Raw genomic sequence first — 16,742 nt, 5'->3', positions numbered from 1 at the left:
TGAGTGTTTGAAAACATGTCTTTGTGAGACTTGAGTCTCTGACAACCGTGACTATGAAGATAACTGTCTTCTTGGATGTGACGCTGCATAGTCTGGTAGAAATTTACCAGTGTTTCAGAGGAATATTCTGCCTCCATCTTCAGGGTAGAAGAGGAATGTGCTGCCCCTGCAGCAAAGAAGACTTGAACACAATTTGAACATCATCCACCATTGTCATACAGTCTAGTCTTCTGCCATTTTTGATCCATTCTGACTTCATTTGTACATAATCTCTTTAGGGATTGTCCTTACATCCTTGTGCTAGCTGGTATATACTTCAATATTAGTTCAGGCGGTCCATCGCTCTGCATTCCTTTAACATGGCAGGTGCATTTGTTTTTGTAATGCTGTATTTTGATTCATACTGATTGCAGTATGGTTAATTCCTTCTGTAGCCTTTCTACATTTATTTTCCACCTGTCTCATGTTTTACTTTGCAATTATATTAGTCATTGAATAAATCAGAAGACTTTAAATCGTTAAAAATGTTGCAGCCTTTACCAGCAAACATAAAATTGTAATAGGAATTAATGAGAAAGGTGATTGTTTCCATGCATTTACTGTACCAAAGCTTTGTGTGGATTTCCTGTTTCACCCATGCATGGTATTTCTCATATTACTTTATTTTGATAAGACATGACTTGCGAGTGTATGGTGTTTGTTGCTTCATGAATTCTAGACTAGTGATTGTCTGGAGGTGAACTGTATCCAAGGAACATAGTGACCAGACCATAGTCATGGTATAGGAAGGTTCTGCCATTGCCACACAAATTCTTTAAAACTGATAAATTATGTAAATTGGTCCAGTGTTATTAAAATGACATACCAGTCCCCTAACCTTGCTGTCCAGCTCTGGGCAGTGTTTAATTTAGTAGAGCAGGGTTTTTAAACTAAAATATAAACAGGTATTTATTTCTGAATGCTGCCCTGGCTGGGGTTTGAACTTTGAACCATCTGCACACTGGGCAAGCCACTGTCATGAACCATGGCAGAAATCAGCATGATACGTATCGCATCAATTGAACATTTTGGAATTAGCACGAATGCCAGAAAACAGTAGTTTTTAACTGTTGGAAGATTGACTCAATCTGTTATATGTTGAACATGTGCTGAGTTCGGAAAGGAGGAGAGAATGAGAACAGTTCATATAAAATTGTACAAAAACAAGAAGTTCTGGTAAGAACTAATTAATTGCCTACTTTTCTTTAATACAATGTGGACTGCATAGAAAATGACGCTTCCAGCAATTATTTTTTGCTGTGGGAACGTGTTTACCAAGCCATTGCCTAGCAATGATAGAGGGGTACAGAGAAAGAACCACAGACTGTCCTTTAATTTGACATGGACCGAATAGAAGACGCTGCCTCTGACAGTTCTTCTATTGTTGCATGTATTCGTTGCCATGGGAACATGTCTAACAAGCTGCTGCCTAGCAAATAGAGGGGAAATACACATGCAGACAGACTGATGGGAGGGATTTATGAAGCGCACCATTGAGATGGGTTCAGGTGCCATGATATACATACCAAGTTTCAGAAACATTGGTTAGGTATTCAGAAGTTGATGTAGGGGATACACAAACACACAGACAGCATACTTATAAGCATACTTTAATTTTTTTTTTTTTTAATATGGGAAGTAGGCTAAAAATATAGGACGTTAGATTCAGAGATGTATTTTCCGTGCATTGTGATCCAATAAAATTCTGTCACAAGCATAAAATGTAAATTGTCACCCCAACTTTAAGACTACATTGACCAGTATTAAAAAGACTCTAGTTACAAGTAAATGAACACTTAAATCATTTCCTGTAAGGGATCAATTATAGTTGAAGTATGTTCTTTTCTCACTCTCTGCCATCCTCAACTGATGTATGAGTAATAACAGGGAGACATTACTTTATAAGACTAAAACAATTATTGAACTGTCCAAAGCACTCCTGTGCTTGTACGTTGATACCCATGATATTGATGGAGTATTTTTTTCCTTGAATGTGGAGAAAAATATAGCACATATATGCCATCCAGTGATATATTTGGATTTGTAATACAAGGTAAAGACAATACTTAGTGTTGTGTAAATAGTTTTAATTCTATGCTGACTTAGCAACTTTTACTGTATTTTAGAGGATTTTTAATAGTAACAAGGTGACATATTAACCTTCTTGTTGTTGTTTCAAAATAAACCTTTGCTTTGTTTTAACATTCCACAAATAATGGTGACAACTGCTTGTGCTGACCGCTGATCACACACATGATTCAGCTGCCTCTGGTTCTGTCTGGTGAATTATGTTTATTCCTCATCAAATGAAAAACAGGAGCTTGGTAATGATGTGAGGAAGGAAGAAGTACTTATCAAAGCAATGTTTCACAAATGTTTAATTCACATAACATCATGATTTGTGTTGCAACAAATCCACAGCCCGTATACTGCCTGACTAGTGTATGCAGTTTCAGTTTCTGTGTAATTTACACATGCAATGATTATACAGAGACAAAACTGTGACTCAAGTATGTTATCTGTTCACTGAATATGGTTGTACAGTTAAATTTACTTGTAATAACTGCATTGATGAGTATATATTTATGGAAACTATTCTTCCTTCTTTAATACAACTGTTGGAATGTATGTATGCCACACAGTATTTCCACATCATGTAGCTGGATCCTTGTACATTGCATGTTTGTGCTGTTTGGTTTGCCATTTCAAGTTTTTTTTGTTAAATGCAGAAATTTTTCCTGTGGATACAAATTATGTTACAGAATGTGACAGTTTCACTTACAGACAAGTTGACCCAGAATGGCAGGCTTAATGTAGTACTTTTTGAAATTCTCCTGTTGTGTGTTCCAGGAGATGCAGCACCATCTGCTGATATGTGCTCTATGTCAGTATCAGTCACACAGAATATCTTTCATAGAGTGTAGCACCTATAAGCAGTGCAGAANCACACTTATTGGCTGTGACAAATACGGTTTTGATGATTGAGGAATACCTAATATTTGACCCCACAGTGATTAGTGGATACCTACATGTGCCCCAAAAATGAAGACTGTGAGCATTGAATTTATCATGTGTAATTCAGCTACATGGGACTTACAGGGTTAGAATGCATGGGTCAAAGTAATTGTCACTTGTTTCACTGGTATAGGAATACCTTGAATTATGTTCTAATATATGCTGATGTAGAGTTTTAATTATTGCAAATGGCAGGACTTAACAGCTATCCAAAAAGTTAATTTCATTTTTTCGTTCATATAAATTTGAAGCATTGAAAATGGCAGTTACCTAAGCATTAGAAAGGGGTCTGTTGCTGATTAAAGTTCTTACATGATTTCCACCATCATATGATTCCCCATTTTTAGTTTTGAGGAAGAAATAATTTAATTTGTTGTTACAGTTTTTTCATATGATTTTCCTAAAGAATGCTTATATCATTGGTATTAGAGATAACAAGATTTCATACCTGGGTCACCATTTCTGAGCATGCATGTTGGATGAAACGTGTTAATGTACAGCTGACAAACTGGTCAGAGTTTGTGATGACTGTAGTAATAAATAAAAAGTATTCTTATATTTTAACTTTTTCAGCAATAAGAGTTTTTTTTAACAAAGTTGGTCTTCTGGTTCTGTTACCATTATAGTTTTTACACACAGCATAAAACTCTTTGTGTATTGTCTTTTTTTTCTTTCTTTTTGGAATAGAAGTGAAAGAGGTAAAAGAGAAAGTTCTTTGAATAAATATGAGCTTCTGTAATGATATCAACACAAGAGCTGATAATATGAAAAGCATTAATAGTCTGATAATAGAACAGTCATCCTTGTAAATGACCATCATACAGCCAAACTGCCAGTTGCAGGTCATGCATGATTTGAGGTTTCCACATTGGTGAAGTTCCATATTATGGTCATGTGGGTTATGATACCATGTTGTAGTCGGGTACCTATCTGCCAGACTAAAACATGTCATAACCTGGAAAACCACAATAAGGAGTGGCCACTGTGATTGGGGGTGGGGGTGTTTCTGCTTTTGTGACGTGGATAAATAGCATCACAGGCAGTGTTACCAAGCCTGCTTTTGTTTGGTTGTGTGTCTGCTATGTTCTTAGTTTAATGTCAGGTTAGCCTGACTTGAGTCTTTTATTTCTTGAGGATGAGGGAAGTCAGAGTATTGTTCAAAGAAACTACTGGTCATTTATTTGTGTTTATACTTGGGCTCAAATGAAGTTGATGTATATATGTGTATGTATGTTTGATAATGTTGTAGCACTTGTTAGGAGCAATTTGATGCCACAGTTCCCAGTTGCAGCATAATATTTATAATTTAGTGACAAATATATAGTATTTTTTTGAAAGTGACTTGTGTTAATATGGACTCCAAGATGTAACTGGAAAGACAGAGCATTTGTGTCATATGGTTGGTATTTATGTTGTACACTAGGCTTCAAAATTTTCTTCAGTTTGTATAAAACATAATTTAGCTCTGTAGTATTTTCAGATCTGGTGAATATTTAATGAACATTAATTAAGACCTAGTGTTTACAGTGGTATGTCAATTCCCATAGATTATGTAGCATCGGGGACTTGTGAATATCTAATTTTGGAGTGGTTGAATAATGTTCAGGAACTGTAATATGTAAATTTAAAGCTAATACTGAATAAATCTAATTTAATACTAATTCTGGGCAATGCCATAAATCAGGCAATTAGTTGCTGGCAGGTCAAATTATGTGGGATTTATGGTGGACAAAGTGGCACTGGGGTGGGTTTTGTCTGAGTACTTCAGTTCCTTTTGCCAATTGTAATTCCACCAAATGCTCCACATTCATTAATCGTCATATTATCCATTATATAGTCTCAATAATTAGAGCATCATTAAGTAACCAACCAAAGAATACTAATTACAAAAATGTTCTTACCTGTTGCTGCAGCCGTGGGTGAGGGATTTATGGAATGTAACACACATTCCTGACAGTAATATGTGAGACCTCTCTGGCTTCATACCCTGGTGATGAAAACAGTTTTTTTTTGTAGTTATGACTGACCACTTGAAGTATTTTTTTTTGATAAATGTTGTATCAATGGGAGTTGAGTAAGACATGATGAGACTGAGAACTGGCAACAGTACAAAGAAGCTATGTGAAAGGAAGAGCTGCCAAAGTGCAGACTGGTCTAGAAGTAATGCTATACGCTGGTATTTGGGAGGTGCTTGATTTGAATCTTGGTCTGGAAACCAGCTAACCAGACTGAAATGCATGTGATTTACCTGTTCTTCCAGGCAAATTCTGGAATAGTACCGTGATTATGCCAGAACTGCTTCTTTCCATATACTTTCCAATCCATGTCAGCCTACCATCTGACCCCACATACTCTAGATCCTGATAGCATTATTAAATAACACACAGAAAGAAGATTGGGGAGCTGTTGATCTGGGCCTACTTTTAAGGGATTTAATCAGACTTAACTGACCACATCAAAGGAAGCTGCTATGAAGGTTCAGCATCAGTGGGAAGAACTTTTTGCAATCAAGTTCAGAGGTTAGAATTAGTTATCATAAACAGTAGAGAATGACATGGAAGTAGACATGGCTTATTTTAAAGATCGTGGCCTTTTCATGCTCATACTGAAGAAACTATGGATTGCTGGTAATTTGACCACAATAATGGGGTACTTCTCAAATATGGAGCAGGGCTCTAATCCCTACACTGTAATATTTAGTAGCACAAAGTACCACTAATGTTAAACTACAGGGTGTGTTGCTTCTGAGATTCTGTATATTGGAGTGGCTACAGCATTGTCAACACTGCCTCTTGTCTGCGTGTTTCATATCTAAAATTTTGTTTGTAATAATTTTGTTTATACTGTAAAAATCAGATTATATGTACTTTATGAAATAATATGGACCATTATAGAATATTGTGTCTAATGACTTAACAAAAAATAAACTGTGATAATTTTAAGCTGTGGCATGCAGTAAAAAATAGAGAAAAAACAAATTGTAATATAATTTTGTATCATTTCTGTGTGTTTGTGTTGCTTCTAATAACATGTGTACATTGTACTGTATAGGTGGGAAACCATATATTTCAAAGCTCAGTGAGGTCTGTAATCCCACTCACTTTATGGTATGTGAGTTCAGACACATTATATAAGGAAATCTACAATCAGGTGAGAAAGAAGAGGGCATTTATTGGAACCAGGTTCTATAAAATACTTAGTTCTCCATCTGAGCCAATTTACTAACCAAGTTATTTACATTCTTTTTTCTGTATGAGCAGTTTCTCTTCTAAGAAAAGCAAAAATGAAATTTTGTGATCATATAGGCTTAAAAATATTTTCAGTCATTACAATTGTAACTGCATCTTATGCTCTTTATTTTATTTGGTTTTCACATGTGTTAAGCATCTATCCTAGAATGGTTATTCTTGTACTACCTGTTAAACTTTTATGTATATTATTTTGTACATTTGTGGTGGTAAATAGATTGGTGTGTAGGCTGTAAAATGCAGATTTTATGCGTAAAGATTTGAGAGGAAGATTATATATGTGAATTATAACTGGAAGAAGTTGTGATCTGTTTCAAGTTACCCCACCTTTCACCTGGAGGTACTGAAGGGGATCATGAAATTTGAGTTAAGATAGCCATTGCTGTGAATTGGTCATCTTCTATATGAGATGTCACTACATATGGTAACCTGCTTGGTTTATTGGAAACTTTGTCTAATATACCTAGATTTGATTTGTTTCATTCTGGTCCATCACACTAACAATATAATAAACAAGGTTAAACAGTTCCATCCAGTGTGACTAGTAAAGATTTTTCATATTTCAGTTAATTATGCCCTTACATGTTTCGGTCTTCATAGACCATCATAGACCATCAGGATGGAGAAGATCAGTTGGACCGATTATGTGAGAAATGAAGAAGTGTTAATTAGAGTCAGTGAGCAGAGGAATATCCTACACGAAATAAGAAAACGGAAGGCTAATTGGATTGGCCATGTTTTACACAGAAACTGACTTCTAAAAGAAGTTATTGAAGGAAAGATAGAGGGGCGGATAGAAGTGACAAGAAGACGAGGAAGAAGACGTAAGAAGATGCTGGATGACCTTGGGGACAGAAGAGGATACTGTCATTTGAAGGAGAAAGCTCTAGATCGCATTAAGTGGAGGAAATGTTTTGGAAGAGACTGTGGACCTGTTGTCTGACAGATTACTGATGATTATGAGACCATCATCAGAGGGACACCTTCACATCAATAGTTAGAAGCCACTATTACAATGTGTTCTAAAAGTTAAAATATGTACATACAATATTAATAATATACAATTGGGTATAAAATCTAAAGTCTCTACAACTACAGCAGCTGTTCCAATATGTTAAAATATATATATATAATTGGTTTGCTAAGACTCTATTGGAATTCGTAAACCAAGCAGGTTCGTGTCGTCCCTCTTATTTCTTTTGACGGGGCCAAACATGTGCTGTCTTGTCGTTCTAGAGAAGAGGGTTATTTGATATTGTCCTGTATGTGTTTGTGGTGTGCTGTGTTGTTTTTACATATAAGGGCATAATTAATTGAAATAAGAAAAATCTTCACCAGTCACACCAGACAGAACTGTTTAACTTTTCATGATACCTAGATTTGGTACAGAGGTTATTTTCCTTCTGTAAATGGGATCAAGAGATTTAAGAATGTGTTGCATTTTCTAAAGTTAGAAGGAACTTCAGTTACAGATACAGGACTGCCACTTGAAAGGAACACCATTACCAATGACTGGTAATTAAAAACATAATTGGAACATAATATGACATAATTTCATTTGTTTCTAGAGACCCATTCATGATTTAATGAATGAAGTGATTTACCTCCTGTATATACTATGAGAGTTTTATTGCAATTCATATTTCTATAGCTGCGAGTAAAGTCGGTACCAAGAACTTTTTCTGTTACTGTAGTGTAGAACTCAGCAACTCACTTCACATTAGTCATGCCTTCTAACATTCTGTGGTGTTCATATTGAATGCTGAACGTCACCAGAATATATAAACTTATATAAAATAATTGGTGATACAGAACTACTGATATATTTCAGAAAATTTGATTAAATTTAGTATTTTGTATGCTCTTTCGACGATTGCAAAGTTCAGGCGAAGTACTGTAGTCTGCCAAACGTCTCAAGATGATGGAAAGTGAGACTTCCAAATTATGTTTAGCTTTAGCATGACCATCACATAACTTATATGTTCCAGTCTGTTTACTACCACCAGCACCAGCTAATTTGTAAGTGTACAGGCCCAGGCATTTTGTTGATCCATTATGTATTCTGAGAGAAGAAAGGACACTCTTGGAGATGAAGCTGTGACTCAAACATTCTGTACATAATTTCATAGCTACAAGGGTAAACTCTATTGGAGTTTGAATATGGAATTCATGGTTCATGATTACTGTCTTCTGGGATGAAAGATATCAGCATTTCAGTGGACACAGCAGGTTCCTCCAAAATATTGGTACCTTTCTACCAAGCTACGCACCACCACCCACAAGACAGCAGTTTTTAAGGCTGGTTAGAGGGTGGTGTGATGTTCCAGTGCTTAGCGCTGTGCAGTGAAAAGTTCATCTAGAATGAATGAAGAGTACAAATCACAACAAAAATTCAACATATAATAAGCATTTTGCAACATTTTGAAAACACACAGCATGACCCAACAAGTGTTAAACCTGTAACACTGCTTATTGGAGTATGGTGATAGTGAATCATGTCTTTACTTTTATAGCTAAGGACCAAAATTTCTCATGTTTTTTTCTGTCATCATAGCCAATTATGAGTATCCTGTTGTGGACAGACAGTTAATATGAAATCTGAAACTGCAGGAATGTTACAAATGGAGCCACTAGTATAAGTTTTATGTTGTAGCATGAGGACACTTCCAGCTATACTTTAATCAGATGATGAATTTCAGATGCTTGTTCTTTTAAGCACTCTTCACTTTCTCATCAAACCATCTAGGCCTACATTGAGCCTCATGCTGTTAATATTTATGTTGGTGTAAATGATGGTAAGAAGCCTGAGCTATGTGCCTGCTTTTGTTGTTGTCACGTTTTATAAGCTGTTGGAAAGTTTGCACTTCTTGCTGGTTGCATTGCCTCAAAATGAGGAATAGGGAGACAGCTGATAGTACTGTGGAAGGTCTTATTACAAGATGGAATAAAATCTATCATCCACGTTGTATTAATGCAGAATAATTGTTTCACTTGCAAAAATCTTGTTCAGAATGTTAACTCTGTTTACAGTACATGAGAATCATCAGTATCTGGGTCAGAATATCTGATCCACATGCACGCACCAGTGATAAACAGTGATATACTCTTCTGCTCAGAATAGACTCTTTATCATCATAATATCAGTTTAACAATTGTCCAGCATTGCAGTGGAGCTTGCAGAGAAGTGCTGACTTAGCCACTGCAAGCTTTTAGATACTGTATGAGAATGTGATCATGTTTTTAATGTGGCTGTATATTTTCGAGATAATGTTTTGTAAGCTGCCATGTTTGTTTTTACTGCCACTGATCTCCTGTAACTGCAGTGATATGCACAATTGGTGAAACCATTATTTTATAATAATAATCGTAACAAAGGAATAAATTTAGGATGCCTTAAAGTGCTGTGTGTATTCATTCCAACATCCTTATCACTCATCATCATTCATGGCAAGTTCTTAGTATTGCAGATTCACACGAACATAAATAGTAAATACAGTACATTATCTTATGTGGTTAGAAAAATAGTCAATATCTGAAATTTGGGAGGAGAGAGTACAAAGTGTGAGTCATTTGGTTCATGCAGAGAAAATGGCCTCATGTAGAATGAAATTTTGCACAAAGATTGTGATCTAATTACATTAAAAACTTACTGCAATAAAATAATTGTTGCCAGGAAGTATAGAAGTTTCCAAGCTGAAGGAGGGAGCAAAAAATAATGTCATAGCTGAGAAAATTTAAATGCCATCCTATTGAAATTGTGCCTGTTATCTAACCTATATCAATTCTTGAACTGGAGAATGAATATGAGTCTTACATTCTGCAGGTTTGAACTCTAAAGGCACATAACAGCATACATGTAGTAGTTGGGAGTTATCAGACATTTGTATCAGTCTGTTTCAAAGTTTAATATTTAGGCAATAATATAACTGAAAATAAGATATAAAAGTTTATAACAATGATACATTAGTACAACTAATGTTTCTGGACATTATTCATCATACTATTTTTATGTAAAACACCGTCGTGTTAGTTGGGAGTTATCAGACATTTGTATCAGTCTGTTTCAAAGTTTAATATTTAGGCAATAATATAACTGAAAATAAGATATAAAAGTTTATAACAATGATACATTAGTACAACTAATGTTTCTGGACATTATTCATCATACTATTTTTATGTAAAACACCGTCCTGTTTATATTTCAAAACACAATGTGTCAGAGGCTGGATTCTGTCTCCATATTTGGGTAAAACCTACTCAGTTGGGCTCAATTGATAGAGCTAGTCTTATTTCTGGATGATATTTTATATAAAAACAGGACCATGGATGTCCAGAAACATAATATTTATAACATAAACTGAACATTAATAATTTTCTGAGATCTTATCTCACTGTTATTGAGAAATGTCTTCTTGTACAAAGTCATGTGAAATGAACTTCTATTACCCTGCACTTCCTGCTGAATTATTTTCAACATTTACTGAACTGCACTTGCCATTATGTTAATCCAGAGGTTATTCCATACCCATACCTTGAGTCTACTCTGGTTCTGGAATTTGATTGTGTTTCAATTTATCTTCTAACTTATTTTTGCAGTCACTCTACCCTACCTCTGTATAATGTAGTCATTAGGAAGTCCTTAAAAATGACTCTAAAGATAATATTTTGAATGACATTGGATTGACAGTTGTGGTCTTAGACCAGATAAAACTATGAAGCAACTGACTGGGTTGCTGAACAAGGAGATTCTCACTGCTTGCTGATACTTCAAGTACTTGGAAACTGATGTCTCTTTCCTGAATAAATGAAACTGGTAACATACAAATACATTCAGTTTTATGGGTGAAGCTTTTCCTACATCAACATGATACAGTATTTTGGCCTGATTATTATTGCACATGTCTGAAACCAAGGTTTGCCACATCCTACGACACATTCTTCATAGTCACCGCTGTGAAAACCTCAAATCTTACAAAGTGTAAGTATGCTCATTTATCGATTTTCCCAGTACTATACAAAGAAAACAGCTGATACACACTGGTGACTTGCAGTTCTCATACCTTTGTGCCATGGAGTGGGAGTGCAAGAAAACAGATGCTGCCAATCTAAGGACTTGTCGGTGTTTCACAATTCAGGTGGTGCTAAGTGTTCTCTATGTTTACAGCTATACACTTGTACTATGGCAACAGTTAAACAAAAGCAGTTAAGAGAACTTTCATTTGCCATCTTCATCATATAACTCCCTGAAGACAGCAGCCTTGCAACACCTTCTTGGTATTTGTCAGATACTATCTATCCCAGTATCATTCTGTCCTTTTCCTAAAAGTCACAATGCCCTTGGACAAGACCTGTGCTCTGACTAGCTAAGCAAGAATATCTTTGAAGAATGCCATCTTCTGGGATGTGACACCTTGTAGATCTTGTGTGAACTGATGTTTTGGAGGAACGTATCTCCTCCATCTTTGGGGTAGAAAAATCTGTGAGCGAGGAACAGTGTGAGCAGTTGCCTGCAGCATGTAGTAACACAAGATCTACATGGTACCACATCCCAGAAGACGGCCTTCTTCATCTTTTATCATAATGGGTAGAAGTGAGGAGGAAAAAGAGAAGGTGCCATTATAAATACCAGATGTCATCATTCACCTTTTGGGGACCAGATAGTCTAGGTGCAATCCAATGTCCTCTGGAGATCTCATGATTGAGATTGCCCAGATACAGCGCAATTTATTTGCACACTTTCCCATCCCTACCTTTAAGAAAGTAAGAAATTTCTGCTGTGTAGGAAATATGTGGCTTGTATCCCATGCTGATCTGTGGGTCTTCTGTGCCAGCCATTGTCATTACTAACAACCTATCAGTGGGTTCAAAATGGACATTCTACCCAATGGGTGGTCCTGTTTAAAGTCTGGATTTTTACCTTCATCCTAGACATGCAGGCACAGGCAAAGATCGCCAAAGACCATATTCAAAGGTATAAGCAACAAACAACAGATTTATTTCATTAGTTCTCTACCTCTTTATGTGTTGTCCTCCATATATATTGTTGACTCTTTACCAAGTTTTATGTAAGTACATAGAAAATTTGCTCAAACTGCATACACAAAAAGGCCACGGTATAATCTTACCAAGCTGAATCTGAGTCACTTTATGAGGAAGCAGAAGTTTCCACTGCACTCTTTTGTCATAGGAACTATGGAGGAACCTGTTTTGGGAAGGAATGGGAATAAGTGAGATTTGTAGTCAGTTGTGAGGGATAATAACTATGGTATGAAACAAAAACACAATTCAGAACATTCCACCATCATTCTCGTTGTAGATCAGGACCTTACATGCTATAATTGTCGTACCTTCTTGTTTATGTAACACAATTAATGACAACTTATATCACAAGAATATCACACATGATTGCACACCACTGTTCAGGTACACTGGCTATTCTATGTGGGTTACACCAGTTACATTGTTCATTATAGGCCTGCAACACAACACTGCACTTCCCTGTTACTGAGTCTTAACCGATTCAGAAACAATTCATATATATGATCTGCGGGTTTCACCTAACCACCTACTTGACTATAGAATAATATCATAACCCAGAAGACCACAGTATGAATTATGTGTTCATTCAATTCAGTGACTCCTGAAAACTCTGGTACTATAGAGGACATATTCTACATGAGACATTAATAATGGGCCCACCACTACGACAGCAAGAAGTTCAATTCAGATGGTATCAGTAAGTCTACAGATACAGCCAAAGCAGATGAGCATGAATATGAAATTCTCAGCTTAATACAGTACTGCATGCCCCTTCTTTCATGCCCAACTCTGACACTTACTGTTTGTGAAGATTTTAACACTGCAGAACTTTCAAAATGATATGTAAGCAAGTGAACTGGAATGAAATGTCTCAGCTTCACTTGAACCTTCAGCATAGGTTCCTCATCACTGGGCTTAAAAACATCCCTCACCCACATATATAACAAATTTTAAGATGTTAAATTTTCCTTCATATATCACTTCCTTTTTTTCCCCTTTAAATATATTGTTCATGCAAAAACATAGATCTACAAAGGAAAACTTCCACAGTCTAGCATACTTTCGCTCAAGATCTGAAAGTGTTCATGATGTTATCATCCTGAGCCTACAATGCAATCACTCCTTCTTGAGAAGTAACAGAAGAGTTCAAAATTTGTTGTGCCTAACCATATTAACGCATACAGATGTTTTATAACTGCAATCATTTTTATAATTGTAAATGGAATCCCTACAAATCATAAACAGCTGAAGAATGAAACATGTGCTGTCACATTTGAACCATCTGTGAACAGTGATCAGTGTGTGCTGCAGAAATACAGCACATGTCAAGGCTCATAGAGGGACTGGAATATGACAGCAATATAAAAAAGCATGGCTAAAAGATACACAAACCATGCAAAAGGTGGTCTCTAAACTCAGTTCAATGTAAAGTAACACAAGATCTGCTGTTCACCAGTGCATTTCCCATATTACCATGAAGTACAGGACTGTAATTCTAGCCACCAGCAATAAGCCATAGAATAGGAATCATTTTTATTATTATCACAGCCTTCTTAGTATGTCTGTCTCTTCAGTGAGCTGGTGAGATCATTATGCAGTTATCATTTAAATCCAGCTTCAGAATCTAATCTTGCCTACATACAGCATCAAACAAATCACACATGTACTATGTGGATGAGAATGTGAGAACATGTATCAATTAATGTCAAGACATATTTACAGTGAATATATGGTCAACTAGGTATACAGACTCCAATCTATACACAAGATAACTACTGCCACTTAACACATCCATCCCTGCACCTACGCTGCTGGCTTGCCTGCTTACCTGCACATTATGGTACAGTAGCAGTTTGCCTTACTTTGTGATAAAGAAGCATTCGAGAACAAGACACGCAGAACATCACACAATATGAGAGAACAAAACCCACCAACTCAAACACACATGTGCATCATGAGGACTTATATATTTAACAACATAAGCAACTACAGAAGACAGCAATTTCCTCGCCAAAAATTTTAACATCTGATGATGATCACATTGGTCAAAACTTGTAGTGATGGGCTTTTGAACTTTTAAAGTGAATAACTTTTAATAAATTTTATAGAATATAGGGTTGCAGGTGAGACTGTAAAAAATGAATTGACACAAATGGTAGCAAACGCTCTACATATGGTCAAGGGATCATCTCGACACAGAGAATGAACTATGTGCTTGAAGTGTATTTTGTTATGTCATTTCATGTTACCATCCAGGCTTCATCAGATATGGTAGTTTGGACAAAGCACCAGTACATGACTAACCTTGGATACAGGAGTGAATGTGTCAAATATCTGAAGGAGGGAGGCAACTCCTGGCATCTAACATAACTCAGTAATCCTTTCTCATGACATCAGACATTAATATGAGAGACTGTTCTATTCAATTCCTGAATAATATGCTACTGAAGTGTACCTGGGATCCTGTTCATCCAATAAGCTTATCTCCTTCATGCATAATAGACCTCAATGACAGGATATGTGGACAGCAACTATACATAGGATGTACAAATGAGGATAGTGGCACATCCTGCAGTTTGTAAGATACAAGGGTTGGTGAACTTAAACTAGACTTTCTGCTACTTGTCTTCATCCTTCACAATGTTGAAACCCCTGGATATGGAGGAACAATCTGTGAAGCTGCTGGCAAGAGTCAGGGCAGGGGCTGTTCCTTCAAACAGTTCCTCTGAGTTCACATCATCCTCATTACTGAACCTTTGTCTACTCAGCGAACCAAAGCCTTCCTCTGCCAAACCTGCTGCAAGTGCTGTTGAAGTATCTTCTCCAAAGCAGGAGAAACTGCATGGAGTTCTGCCCACAGATTCTGTGTCTTTGATGGACTTGTAGGAACCTTCTGTACTTCCACCAGAATCTGACTGAGAGGACCTGCCGGTGGTTATGCTAGAAGTGTAGAGTTTGTACTCTTTTGTGAAGCTGGACACCAAGGGACGTTTTGGTTCCCGCAGTTTTTGTCTGTCTGAGGGATTCCTCAAAGGTGATGATGATGAAGAGCAGCTGGAAGGTGCTGGGCTGGAGGATGTTGGTGTGGGACTGAGGTGGCCTGGACTTCTTGTTGATTCCAGTTTGCTTTCCCTTGCAGTGGAGGTAAGTGGCGATGACAGGCGGTACTCCCTGCTGATGCTGATGGGACTATGTTGCGTCCCTCCCCCCTCCACCATCTCTAGGCTGTCTTCCTTTATGGGCATTACCACACACTGGTTTGGAGTTGGACTCACCAGTGTTGTCTTGCTGGACTGATACCTGGACACAGGGCTTCCAAATACCTGCAACACCATGATGCCAGGATCAGCAAGGACACATATCTGTGGCAGTAGCAGTTTAGTGTCCAACATGAGTTGCTTGGTCACAGGATATGGGTCCAACTATGATTGTTGTAAAAGAACACATTTGTGTGCCTGTCACTCTTAACCCTCAGCAGCCTAACTGTTAACTCAGTATGAGTTGCCATACTGACTCCTGTTTGACACTGGACTTATCACCAGAATTCTGTATGTACTCTGCAAAAACCTTTATGCTTCAGTTTCTATATTGCTATAGCTCTTCTTTTTCATCCTACACACTCTACTTCTGTTTCATAGTTAATTAATTATAAAATTATGCACTTGAATCCCACAAACCTCTCACCTTGATTCAAGTCAAAACTGCAAAAGATTTTCCAAGGTCATCTATATTATGGACAGCCACCACATCCATTTAAGGCTATGCTGAAAATAACTTTATCATTGTGCATTCATATTTGATGAGTAATTCACTGTTGTCTCAGTTTCACTGCTATGAAGAGAATGTGAAAATACTATGGTACTGCCTCTCTATAATTGGAAACTTATTGTGAATGCACTTACTTTATCAATATGGCTCATATCATCATCTTCAGACCCTAGTAATGATAAACTTGTATTAAGATGACAAGCCACTGCATCAAACTTGTGTGACTGGAATTTTACACTATGTAATACATGAATTTCATTTCCTAACCCTATAAATAAATGCAGATTTCCAATATGTAGGAACTTCATATAAAGCAAACACTGATTAAATAAAGAATTAATTATTATGGAGAGTATTTAATGTCATGTAGGGTTGAAGAGTGACTGAGTGAGCCAGCAAACAGTAAGTTCAGCTTACTATGTGACTCTGAAGATGGAGGCACTATGGTAAACTTCTACAAGACTACTACATGTTGTTGCATTCCAGAAAATAACACTCTTCATAGCCAGCACTGTGAGACCCACAAACTTACAGTTGCTTATTAGATCTATTTGTGAAATAATACTTCTAATTGCTATATAAAATCAGCTGCATTATTAAGCCAGTCACAGGAGGCTTTATTACCAAGCCCAC

General features: G+C 36.7%; 1 protein-coding gene across 12 annotated transcripts in view; it reads right to left on the bottom strand.

Annotated features, from left to right (window-relative positions):
• Positions 1-12,274: 12,274 nt before the first annotated feature.
• The window catches only part of LOC111870405 (inositol hexakisphosphate and diphosphoinositol-pentakisphosphate kinase), a 112,280-nt gene continuing 107,812 nt past the window's right edge, over positions 12,275-16,742 (bottom strand). For all 12 annotated transcript variants that reach the window (XM_023862662.2, XM_023862663.2, XM_023862661.2 and 9 more), the window contains exon 28: positions 12,275-15,664. In XM_023862662.2, the coding sequence (XP_023718430.1) occupies positions 14,960-15,664 (705 nt within the window). In that variant the 3' untranslated portion in view covers positions 12,275-14,959. The remainder of the gene's footprint in view (positions 15,665-16,742) is intronic.

Source organism: Cryptotermes secundus, unplaced genomic scaffold (assembly GCF_002891405.2).
Source record: "Cryptotermes secundus unplaced genomic scaffold, Csec_1.0 scaffold1114, whole genome shotgun sequence".
Lineage (NCBI taxonomy): Eukaryota > Metazoa > Arthropoda > Insecta > Blattodea > Kalotermitidae > Cryptotermes > Cryptotermes secundus.
The sequence above is the reverse complement of the archived record's forward strand: the minus strand, read 5'-3'. Positions and strand labels throughout refer to the sequence as shown.